Source organism: Hyla sarda, chromosome 7 (genome assembly GCF_029499605.1).
Source record: "Hyla sarda isolate aHylSar1 chromosome 7, aHylSar1.hap1, whole genome shotgun sequence".
NCBI classification, from domain to species: domain Eukaryota; kingdom Metazoa; phylum Chordata; class Amphibia; order Anura; family Hylidae; genus Hyla; species Hyla sarda.
The window spans coordinates 174,057,389-174,070,659 of record NC_079195.1 but is presented as its reverse complement, the minus strand read 5'-3'; the positions used below and the strand labels follow the sequence as shown (position 1 = coordinate 174,070,659).

The following is a 13,271-nucleotide window of genomic DNA, read 5'->3' as shown; positions in this document are numbered from 1 at the left end:
TTCACATATTACCCTCATATACTGCCCTCATAGAACAGACACTGTGTCCTACCTGCATCACTGTCATGGAGCAATGTTGACTTTTTGTTTTATGTTTCCCTCTATTGAACAGTCATTACGTCCATCTATCTCGCTGACACATATTGATGTACATGCCCATGTTTATGACATCGCTGCTATTAAACAGCTTCAACTTACACAAATCGCTGTCACGGAACATCAGTTTTCCCCTCCCACAGTTCCTTTCACTGGGCGCTCGTATAGCTCCCTAGAACAGAGTGCAGCCACGCCCACCTTTCCTCGATTGGTCCCCGGCCCATCCACGTGACCGGAGCGCATAGCAATGAGTCTTGGTTACTGGAAGCGCTGCAGTGGGACACCTTATAGGAGGCTACAGCGCCTGCAATAGCGCCGCTCTGCACCCACAGAGTGTTCTTACTTGGGACTCTATAGAATATAATATAACATAATCTAACCCTACCTTCATCTATGGGCATTTTATATTACATTACTCACGGTTGTCATTATTCTCATTACTCTAAGTCTGGACTTTGACATGCACTGACACCTGACCCTGGGCCACTCCCAGGGGTCTGGTTTGGTGCCATTTTTACTGTTTGTAACCTTGTATATATCCCTGCTACTATGCATTATCTGTATTCCTGATCTGAAGAAGAGGGGGCTCCCCTTGAAACGTGTAGTCTTAATAAAAGTGGATCCTAAGTGGTTCCTGAACCCCTACTCCTGTCCCTAATGTGGTGAATCAGCAGTGCCGGTTGAAAGGTCTTTTTCTCCTATCTTCGCATCTCTACCAGGACCCTCTGAGTCCAGCGACCTGCGGCACAGCAGCTGACCTCCCATCCTGTACCCCCCCCTTCCCGGGTGTTGGGTGATATGCCTTTATTCTTTTATATCAAGGTGAGCGGCCATCTGAAGGGGCTCTATTTTGCCCCAACTGCCATCTCTTACCTACCTTTGTTTCCACTGGGGTAATACACGAGGCGCCGTACACGGTTGTCCCCTTTTTCTAATTATGACAGATGCATAGGGCATAGCACTGATCAGTATTATCGACTATCTTCTGCTCTGCTCTGGTCTGCTCAATCTTAGACCAGAGCAGAAGACCCCTGTAGCCGGACGGAGGCTGATGAGGGGACCTCCGCCATTATGGTTGATCGGATCCCCTCGGCAGCTCTGTTGGCGATCTGATCATCCATTTTTCTGACCACACTGCCACAGATGCAGTGATCTGTATTGATCACGGCATCTGAGGGATTAAAGGCGGACATAAGCGCGATCATTCATGTCCACCATTACCGGCGAGTCCCTGGCTGCTGATAGCAGCCGGGACCTGCAGTGCATGACGCGAGCACCACCCCGGTGCTCGCGGTCATGTACTGAACGTAAATGTACATCCTGGTGAGCTAACTACCACAGCACCAGGTACATTGAAGTCCTGTGTCGTTAAGGGGTTAACTTTCTAGCATCAGTTCTCTCTAGTGGAAGCTGTGGAAAGTAGAAGGCTAGTAAAGCCTAATGAAAAAGATTAGAAAGTATGTAAGAATAAATATTGTTACATAGGTAAGTAAGCATGTATTAAAGTAAAGGCTGTACCATGTAAAAGTTTTAGACAGGAAAAAATGCTGTAAATGAAGGATGCTTTTGATTATTTAAATCAAGAAAGTATTTGGTGTGACAACCCTTTTGCCTTCAAAACAGCATAGATTCTTCTACGCACATTTAGCTTTAACTTCTTCAATCAGATGCCTCCCTGGTGGTATAGTGCATGATAGATAGGTATCGGTCTGTATTTCTCAGCAATGAAGACACCATTAATAGTGACCAAATAATTAACTCAGTTATACTTGCAAACTATTGCTCTCCAGCAATTGGGGAACAAACTTTTTTATCAGTTTTTTTTTTTTTTTGTACCCCCAAAAAAATTGATGACCCTGTGCAAAACAGCTGATGTGTAGGTGACAATGATAAAATTAAAGGCAATAGCAGAAGAAGAATGCAGAGCACTCACCAGGTTATTGAAAAGGGGACTGCTTTATTTCATATAGAAAACAGTAGCGGATTTACATGCAGGGGTATTCAAGCTGGTGACGGACCGTTTGCACGCCGAGGCACTGCGTCAGGTCGGTGCTTGATGACGTGAAAGAAGAGGTGTGCTTATAACAGGTAAGGGTTACCATAGATACATATAAACAATATAACACCTGAGATAACGTGCATTATTATAGTAGTGAAAACACATTAAAAACATCCTTCTTACGTGTGAATCTTATCATAGGAGTAGTACACATGTAGCTACACTTGAGCTAGGTTTAGATCACATTCAATAAAAGATCTTATTCATAGAAGTGCATTTAGTTCAAACTTATCGTTTAAGCAGAGCGGACCAGTAGCATTAGTTCTCAAGATCCATAATGCTTCTCTTTTGAGCAGATCTTGATCTTTAGTAAGTCCCTGTTTAGGGGTTTCTATTCTTTCACTGGCAAAAAATGTTAATGCTCCTTGATTGTTATTGTGGGCTTCTGACATATGGGCTATCAGGCGTGGAGCTCCTATCCCCTTTTTCAGGGATCTAAAGTGCTCTCTTACCCTGTGAAACAGGGGCCGTATGGTTTTCCCTATGTAGAAGTATCCACAAGTTCAAAGCCGACAATAAACAAATGGAGTTCTGCATGTACCCTCCCAAGGTAGCTGATTTTATGTTTTCCATTATGTCTGCAAAATGAGCAAGAACTGCAGGGAAAATTTCACGTAGGTTGACTATCTGTTATCCAGTTACCCGCCTGAGTTCTATTCTTCCTTTGTTTATTTATGTAATCACGTATGGTGGTATTTTTTCTATATGTGATAATAGGATTATTACTTACAGTGTGCGATAGGTCTGTTTCTCGTTGCAACATGTACCCATGTTTGTTTATGGCCTTTTTTATTAAGTCATTCATGGGAGTATTTTTGAAGATGAAAGTGAACCTATTAGAGCCTTCACTATATTTTTTCTTTTTATGTATCAGATCTTTTCTTGATGTTTCATCAACTTTTTTTTGGGCTGATTCGATAACCTTAGATGAATAACCTCGTTGGAGGAATCTATTTTCTAGTTCCCAGGCCTGTTTACTGTATAAGCCAGGGTCATTATTAATCATTTTCAAACGAATAAATTGGCTGGCTGGAATGGCGTTCTTCGTGTGTGTGGGATGGGAAGACATATAATGAAGTAAAGCATTTTTAGAAGAGGGCTTTCTAAAGCCTGATGTAATGATATGGTTATCGACAACATACATTTTTACATCCAAAAACTCGAGATCGATCACCATATACATATGTAAACAACAAATTCATGGTGTTGATTTCGTTTAGAAAACTAATAAAATCAATAAATAAATTTTTCGTCCCATCCCACACCATCGTCCACAAAACGGAGGAAGAGTTTTATGTGTTTGGTATGCGAATTAAGCGCTGAAAAAACATTTGCATTCAAAGATGGCTAGAAAAATGTTCGCAAAAGCACAAGATATAGGAGTGCCAATGGCAGTGCCTTGGCACTGCCTATACCATTGGGTATCATATATTTAAAGCAATTATACTGCAAAATGGACGCAATGGAATCATTAACAAATTGTCTGAACTCAAAAGATTTCTGTGTGCTCTCCAAGAACTCGCCGACAGCTTGTACACCCGCATCCTGAGGGATGCGGGTGCACAGGCTCTTTGGGGGAGATTTAGCAAACGATTTAGACTGGTTTTTCATGTCTAAATTTGTCACACAGAAAGTCGCAGTCTAAATATGTGCGACTTTTGCTGTCGAGGATTTTTAGAACATGATGCATGCAAGTCTATTTTAGATGGAAATGCATTGGAAAATGCATTGGTGCTGAATTTATCAAGTGCGACTTTTGTGCGACAAGTCGCATCTGCCCAAAATACGCTGAAATGTCAGACCATGTTGGAGCAGGTCTAAATGCAGTTTAAGCTGTAGACCCTGAAGTCTGAGCACAGAATTTATCAAGGGCTGTGAGACCTTTCATAAATTAGGAGCACAATAGACAGGAGACTACCACATACGCTGGTCTATAAGCATACCCAGAATAGACTAAATTAGTAAATGTCCCCCTTTATGTCTATGGAGGCCAAAGCAAATCCATCTTGCCACTGAAACTGTTCAAGAATAGAAATTAAATCTACGGTGTCTCATATAAGAGGGGATATGTGTGAGTGTGGGTGAAATTAACCATGTTTCTCTCCAGCTACATAGACAGGTTAATTTCACTCACACTCTCACACATATCCCCTCATTTATACGAGACACCGGAGATTTAATTTCTATTCTTGAACAGTTCCAGTGGCAAGATGGATTTGCCTTGGCCTCCATAGACGTGGAGAGCCTGTACACCCGCATCCCTCAGGATGCGGGTGTACAGGCTGTCGGCAAGTTCTTGGAGAGCTCACAGAAATCTTTTCAGACAATTTGTTACCAATTCCATTGCGTTCATTTTGAATTATTGCTTTAAATATGATACCCAATGGTATAGTCAGTGCCAAGGCACTGCTATGGTAGAGGTCGACTTCCAAAGGACAGTGGGTTACAGTGGCGCTGACCAGGGATAGGCACGTCAAGTGAGTAGAAAGAAGGACTTTATTTAAAACAATGCCCACCTCTACTACTGCTTGTTTGGTTGGGAGGCTTTAGACCAGGCCCTACTACTCATTCACGCTGACCATTGTTGTGTGTGAGTTCACACAACCGCCTGCGGTAAGGGTGTTTTCCATTTAATTGATCTCCTCACCCGGGTGGTTTTACGCTATGGAGTGCTATTTTCTTTTTAAGGCACTGTCATGGGCACTCCTATATCTTGTGCTTTTGCGAAAATTTTTCAAGCAATCGTTGAACGCAAATATGTTTTTTCGCATGCCAAACACATAAAACTCTTCCTCCGTTTTGTGGACGATACCTTCGTGGTGTGGAATGGGACGAAAAAGGAATTTATTGATTTTGTTAGTTTTCTAAATGAAATCAACACCATGTTGTTTACATATGTATATGTTGATCGATCTCTTGAGTTTTTGGATGTAAAAACTAATCTTGTGAATAACAATATCATTACACCTGGCTTTAGAAAGCCCTCTTGAAAAATTCTTTACTTCATTATATGTCGTTCCATCCCACACACACGAACGGCATTCCAACCAACCAATTTATTCGTTTGAAACTGAATAATAATGACCCTGATTTTTACAGTAAACAGGCCTGGGAACTAGAAAATAGATTCCTCCAACGAGGTTATCCATCTAAGGTTATCGAATCAGCCTGAAAAAGTCGATGAAACATCAAGAAAAGATCTGATGGATAAAAAGAAAAAATATAGTGAAGGCTCTAATAGGTTCACTTTTGTCTTCAAAAATACTCCCATGAATGATTTAATAAAAAAGGCCATAAACAAACATTGGTACATGTTGCAACGAGACACAGACCTATCGCACACTGTAAGTAATAATCCTATTATCACATATAGAAAAAATACCACCATACGTGATTACATAAATAAACGAAAGAAGACTAGAACTCAGGCGGGTAACTGGTTAACAGGTAGTTGACCCACTGGAAATTTTCCTTGAGGGTCTTTCTCATTTTGCGGACATAATGGAAAACATAAATCAGCTACCTTTGGAGGGTACAATATTAATATTAAGCAGTTTTTTACATGCAGAACTCAATTTGTTGTTTGTCTGCTTTGTACTTTTTGATACTTCTTCATAGGGAAAACCATACGGCCCCCGTTTCACTTTAGATACCTGAAAACGGGGATTTGAGCTCCACACCTGATAACCCATATGTCAGAAGTCCACAATAACAATCCAGGAGCATTAACATTTTTCAGCTTTGAAAGAATATAAACAGGGACTTACTAAAGATCAAGATCTGGTCAGAAGAGAAGCGTTATGGATCTTGAGAACTAATGCTACTGGTCCGCTCTGCTTAAACGATAAGTTTGAACTAAATGCACTTATATGAATAAGATCTTTTATTGAATGTGATGTAAACCTAGCTCAATTGTAGCTACATATGTACTAGTCCTATGATAAGATTCACACGTAAGAAGGATTTTTTTAATGTGTTTTCACTTCTATAATAATAATGCACGTTATCTCAGGTGTTATATTGTTTATATGTATCCATAGTAACCCTTACCTGTTATAAGCACACCTCTTCCTTCACGTCATCAAGCACCTGCCCGACGAAGCACCTCTGCGTGCAAACGGTCCGTCACCAGCTTGAATACCCCTGCATGTACTCCATCTCGCGCCCCTGCATGTGAAACCGCTACTGTTTTCTATATGAAATAAAGCAGTCCCTGTTTCAAGAACCTGGTGAGTGCTCCGCATTCTTCTGCTATTGTCTACTGTACTGCATTGCATTGCGTGGTTAGCACCAGACAGGCTACAGGTGTGACTTCCAGGGATATATCTCTCTCTCTCTCATCATCGTTGATACAGTTGCCTTCTTTATTGTGTTTATTGTGAATTTTCTATAATCATATGTAAATGCATAAAGGATATGTTGATGATACAGTACTGCACTGTAGACACTTCGACTGGTAAATCGTGATGAGCCATATGTTTTCTCTACAGACCACTAGTAGATGAGCCTCGACACGTTAAGGTACAGAAAGGAGCTGAACCGCTAGGAATTTCAATTGGTGGCGGAGAGAGCGGGGGCATCTTTGTCTCTAAAGTGATGGCTGGAAGCATTGCTCAGCAAGCTGGGCTGGAATATGGGGACCAGCTGCTAGAGGTAATGAAGCATTTTATTACTTTAAAGTTAGCAAAATGTTGTATTACACAGACTTTCTAGCAAGAATGGCAAGCAACAGCCACGTAAAACACAGATCCAGTGTTTTTGATACTGACACAGGTTAAAGCTGTTATCCAGGATTCTAAAAACAGCTGTTAGTCTCTAAAAACGGCACCACACCTGTCTTCAGGTTGTGTTTGGTATTGCAGCTCAGTTCAATCGAAGGGAAAGGAGCAAAGTTGTAATACCACACAACCTTAGGACAGGTGTGGTGCTTCTTTTCAGAAGAAGTTAGCTGTTTTTCTATTCCTTGGTAACTCCTTTAAGTTAATAATAGCTCCTTAATAGCTTGTTCATGATGTATAACTGAGAATGCATTTACTTTCCCATTGCTTGGAAACATGTAGAACCAGATGGGATTATTCAATGACTGGGTGTAGTTAAGCATCAGCTGGAAACCCCAACAAATCAAATACAGGAATATGGGTGCACTACTGTGGTAGATGTATACAATGACATTGGCTATCCCTCAACACTGATGTTAAAATTGAGACATTCGCCAGTATATCCTTGTATGAAGGAAATACCAGAGCCCGCACACCAACGCCAAGGTTTCTCAAATGGCGCGGGACCTAACGCTAAACCTACCTGTGTATGATGAGCAAAACAGGGGCCAGTGGGCAATTACGGCAGCATTCGGTCGACTCACAGCATCCTCCCAGGTACCCTCCAGCGTGGCTACAAGCACACACATACAATGGGAGGAGAGAGGCAAGCTGCAAGCCCCACCCAAATTGGCGAATATAGGTGCAGGGCCTCACAGGTGCTACCCTAATGCTGCCTGGAAGATATTCAAGGCACATTAACATATGGAGTTTACACACCTCCAGGTATAAAATTTAAACAACAAAGAACGTGGTCTCAAATGGCCGGAGCTGCTCAACCCTAAATGCAGTTGTGCATTTATACTGGGGGAGCAGATCCTCCCCTTGTAGTCCGTTGCTAGGGGCGATCCCCAGCATAAAAATGCATACAATGGAGGATGCCTTCAGTGGACTAAAAGTGCCACAATAGAATCCTAATAGATATTTATTTCTTTTTTTTGGTTGGGGGGGAATTCAAGTAATTATTAAAAAAAGAAATAATTATTATTGAAAAATGTTATGAAAAAAAACTATAATTTTTTTTCTTGGTCACTGCTAGAGATGAGCAAAGTTAGTGATTCGATTCGTCACAAACTTCTCGGCTTGGCGGTTGCTGACTTTAGCATGCATAAATTAGTTTAGCTTTCAGGTGCTCTGGTGGGCTGGAAAAGGGGGATACAGTCCTAGGAGAGAGTCTCCAGCCCACCGGAGCACCTGAAAGCTGAACTCATTTATACAGGCTAAAGTCAGCAACTGCTGAGCAGAGAAGTTTGTGACGAATCTAATCACTGTAACTTCGCTCATCTCTAGTCACTACACCTGCACTCACATTTAAGAAATGTTTTTTTTTGTAGAGTTATCGCTTGTCTGGGCACCTGTAACCATGAAATATTTTGTGAGATGTTTCCGGCAGAATTTTCTGGGGTATAAAATTTGGTGCAAAAATCAGCAATTTTGGCGCAGAAATTGCTGTTTTTGGAGCCAAACTCAGAGATTTTGGCACAAAATAAAAATTTTGGCAGGAAAAAAACAAAAGTGGCGCAAAAATGAATTTTCAAAGCAGCACAAGAGACCTTTGAAAATGTGAGGAGAAAAAAAATGGTGTGAATAATATCGCTGGAACAGAAATTACAGCAGTTTTTGAGAATCTCCCCCTCAACTTCTTCTTTATCTCAATGTATTCATATTTCCAATCAATACAGCATACATAGAAAATATTCAAAAAAAAGCTGCGATGGCGCTCCCATGGAAGTAACCCGAAGTTGTGGGTATTGGTATAAATGAATAAAAAATTTATTTCTCGATCGCTCTTCATTGGGGGACACCTGGGTATATGCTCTTGCCACTAGGAGGCGCTGACACTAGAAAAAAGAAAAGTCTGCTCCTCCCTGGCAGGATATACCCGCCCACCTGCAGTGAGGCAACCAGTTTTAGATAGTGTCACTTAGGAGGCAAGACACAGGTCTGGAGCTCTCCAGACCTTGTCTTTTTTTTTATTATTTTCTAGTAAGGGCTGTTTAGTTAGGTTCTTTATTCCTTTTTGTTTCCCTTTTTCAGGTGGGGGTTCAGGAGCATGGCGCTACCTGTTCCCCCATATGCGGCTAATGGGCATGGGACATAAAATACAAATGCACAGTTAACCCTTTCCCGCCAACGGCCAGCGACTGGGGTTGCACCGTGGGTCCAGGTCCCCCTATTTTTCCTTCTCGTCTTGGGCTGTAGCAGCATGACGTGATGCAGGTGACTAAAATGCTGGCTGAAGATGTCTCTAGGTGAGTATGTGTGATTGGTGAGTATGTTCTCGCCCCCCCCCCCCCCCCCCCCCCCATGGACTCAAGGGTTTAATATCTTTTATTGGGGTCTGGTCTCCCTGGTAGTCTCACCTTCAGTTTCACATTCGGGCAGCCACCGACCTTAGCGGCGGCTCCCACCCCGGCACAGGACCTAAGGGGTTATTATCTTTATTGGGGTCGGGTCTCTCTGTAGTCCCACCTACAGTTTTATGTTTCAGGGCAGCCACCGACCTTTGCGGAAGCCCCCGGTACTTAGTGAGCCACAGTCGCGGCTCTCAGCTCCCCCTGCGCTGTTTGGCCGGCGAGGGCCATAATGGCTGCAAGAGCTCTGCCCCCTTCTTCTCTAGTTCAGAGCAGGAACATGGGTTTGATTATTTCACCGCTCGTCTGCAGATATGAAGCCACGCCCCCTCACCCCCTCCCGGAGGATGAAGAGCGCGAGAGAGTGCAGCTCTGCCTATTACAAGAGGTCAGTGCAGGGGGAGAATGAGGATGTCCACAGCCCCTCCCCCTGCTCTGTACACACAGGACCTAATTCATCATGGGGAGGTTTGATGTTCACTTCACACCGGCGCTGCCTTCATAGCGCCGACAGGGGAGAGTCTGTGACTTTTGTGTTTTACCGTGTGCTGCCTTCACTGCAGTGCTGGACCTTCTTTCCTTTCTCCAGTATCGGGAGAATCTGTGCCTTACTTACGGAGCTTAGCTCCATCCCCTCCTCCCCGCAGCGAGCGTTTTGGTCTGGCGTGCTGCAGGGGTCTTTAGTTCTACCAGGGATGTCAGAGGCTGTATCTGGCCTCTGACTCCCTGGTTTGGGGCCGTACCTTATGGCTGGTGGGTTACTTACCGCTGCTCTCCCTCTCCCACCGGATGGACGGGGACTCCGTCCCCGTCCTCTCTCTTCATGTCTGGACTGTCTCTCTCTCCTCTCCCGCAGCCTCTCTGATGCTGGCGGCAGTGTCGCTGTCGGCACAGATCTCTGCCCTACCTCTATTTTATTTTAGTAAGTGGGGTTCGATTCCCCACCCCTGCTTGTCGCCTTTTTGGTGTTGGGGGAGTGGTCACTGCGCCCCCCCCCCCCCCCCCCCCAGGAGGTAGAAAGCCTCTCTACTATGTGCTGTGTAGATGGCTGTATATGTAGATGTGTATATAGCGGTGTATGTACATATATAAAAAATGTTTATAAAAATGTTGTTCTCCATGGTCTGGAGCTCCCCCAATTGACAATCTTACACTACTGCAGCCTTATTTGGCCATGTGGGAGTTCTTTTATTCAATCATCCTGTAGGATTACATACTTTACATTTTAATAGGCAGCCTTGGAGACAGAGTTTAAGTCGCTTTGTCTGTTTGGTCTAGTTTGGCGCTCTCTTATGGCCAATTTTAGCATTGCGCCCTAATTCTATTGAAGCCTTGACCGGCCAACTATCTGTTTCTCAGTTTAATATGTTCCCTCCTTCACAGGCTAGGGTTCTTGTGCTCCGGATCCTCACATCCGGCGCTAGGTCTCCCTGAGAATATCCTTGTGTGGACAGGGTTTCCTCGTAACGTCTCTGTGCCAAACAGTGGTCTCTCCTGTCTCTCATGTCCCAGCTGCTGCGTCGGCAGCTGGCAATTCCAGTACCTCTACTGTACGAGATGTCCGATTGAATGACTCGCTGTCTGCTCTAGACCCATACCTGTAATCCAGACAATGGTCTGCATGGTTTCCTCTGCCGCTTGTCACACTTCTCACAGCGGAGGTGTCTGCTGCTGCAGTTCCGATACCCCACTGCTGGTGCGGTATATGGAGAACTGACCCGATGTGTCTTCAGGACCCATACCAGTAAGCCAGACAGTAGTCTGCATGGTTCCCTACATCGCCTGTCACACACTTCACGGCCGAAGTATCTGCACTGGAGTTCCGGTTCCCCGCTACTGAGCAAGTTGACAATGTTCTGCATAGTTGTCTTTGGTGGATCCATGCCAGTAAGCCAGACAGTGGTCTGCATGGTTGCTTACACCGTCTGTCATACATCAAACGGTTGATCTGTCTGTGTCTGGAGTTCCAGTCCCTTTCTACTGGGCAAGGTACCGATGGGATGAAGAGCTGTCTTCTGTGCGTCCATGCCAGCAAGCCAGACAGTCGTCTGCATGGCTGCCTACACCACCTGTCATAGATCAAATGACTGTATCTGCGCCTGGGGTTCCAGTTCCTCAGTACGGAGCGAGGTGCCGATGGTATGCATAGTTGTCTTGTGTGTATCCATACCAGTGAGCCAGACAGTGGCCTGCATGGTGGTCTACACAGCCTGCCATACTTTCAGCGGCTGATGTATGTGCGGTTTGAGTCCTGGTGCCTCACACCTGGTGAGGTGTCGATGGGATGCATCGTTGTCTTCTTTGCATACCAGTCAGCCAGACATTGGTATGGTTATCCACACCACGTGTCCTTCATCTCACAGCTGGTTTATCTGTTTCTGCATTCCGGCTCCTCACTACGTTGTGAGGCGCCCATCGGAGTGTTCCATTCTCTATTGTGGACCCATACCAATGAGTCAGTCAGTGGTCTGTATGGTTTCCTTCTCCACCGGTCATACGTCTACCGACTATTTATCTGCGGCTGGTGTTTCGGTACCTCGTTTCTGAGCCAGGTGCCCATGAAGGGTCTCGTTTTCATGGTCCTATACCTGTGCGCCAGGTTGTGGCCTGCACAGTTTTCAAGCACCTCCTGTTACTCATCTCATGGCTGGTGTCTCTGCGTACTGGACTTCCGGTACCTGGCTACTATCGAGGTTCCGTTGGACTCACTCGCTGTCCCCTAGGGACCCATATGGTAAGCCAGACAGTTGTCTGCATTTCTTCTCCTGCCGACAGTCTCACGGTGGATGTTGTTTGGCCTCCCCATCATTCCACCTTCTGGTCATCTACCAAGCAGTCACCCCGTGGGCGGTTGTTCACCACTGCCATGGTCATTTCCAGGTGAGTCTCTGAGTTGCCCCATGTGCCTTATCAATGCACTATATACTGCTTTACAGGGTTTTCTGCTTGGCCAGGACCCTCCTTGCATGTCTGCTACTCTGTCGACAGGCTGGTATCTCTCTCCATTGGTGTTTCCGTGTGCAGGACCCGACGTGGTCTTGGTCTCCTCGCCATGGGGCCAGACTGTGTCTGCTTGGTGTCCTAATCTACCCGGTCACTTACCTCATTCGGCTGCTACGGCAGCTGTAGTCCGGTGTCTCTCTTCCAGGTGCAGTCCTGCAGTGTGTGTGCATGTGGGCTCTTAGGACCTTTTTCTTCCTTTGCAGCTCCAGCAGCATCGCTGTATTCTGGTCTGCTAGGGGCATTCCTTCCTTTCCGCTGCTCCCTTGGAGGTCTGCGGTTCTTTAGTGTCTGCAGTCTTGGTACGCCACTGTTTCCGTGGGCTCTCCAATGTCTGTGTTCCTACATTTGCTAGGATCGCTTGTTGAGGCAGAGCCCTCCTTCCCTTGGCTTGGTGGGGCGCGCCCAGGGGTTTCCGGTGATTGGGTTCCGAGGCGGCTGTGCACCTCTGTTCTGCCATGGGGCCTGCTGGGGCGCCTGTCGGTTCAGTCACTCCCTGTTCTTCCGGTTGTTTCCTTCCGGGGTCCCTGTCCGGGGTGACTCAGGTGCCTACTGGTCACAGTCCGGAATGGCTCTCAACACGTCTTGATTTTGTTGCCCAGCTTCAGTGTACGGAGTTCCATTCCCTCTTCGGACACGAGGTGGCTCTTCGACGCGGCGAGGGTTGCCGCTGGAGCCTGGGGGTTTTGTCCACCCACTCATGGCATTTCCCTGCTCCTTCTGCGCCTAGTGCGCCTGCCAATCCCCTCTCCTCAGGGGGGGTGGGGATCAGGGTGTTTGTCCTCGGTCCGTATTTGAGTTGTCGTCTCGACCTCCCTTGTTTTTTCCCTCCTGGAGAGACTCTTTTGTTTGTTGTTTTTACTGAGGTACGTTCGACCGTGCTTTTTACTGCCTCAGCTTGTGTGCTTTCTGTTCACTTTCTCAGCCTAGGGCTCTCCCTGGAAG

General features: G+C 45.4%; 1 protein-coding gene across 3 annotated transcripts in view; it reads left to right on the top strand.

Moving 5' to 3' along the window:
• DLG5 (discs large MAGUK scaffold protein 5) overlaps positions 1-13,271 on the top strand; it is a 215,643-nt gene that overhangs the window by 185,805 nt on the left and 16,567 nt on the right. For all 3 annotated transcript variants that reach the window (XM_056531348.1, XM_056531346.1, XM_056531347.1), the window contains one exon: positions 6,646-6,808. In XM_056531348.1, the coding sequence (XP_056387323.1) occupies positions 6,646-6,808 (163 nt within the window). The remainder of the gene's footprint in view (positions 1-6,645; positions 6,809-13,271) is intronic.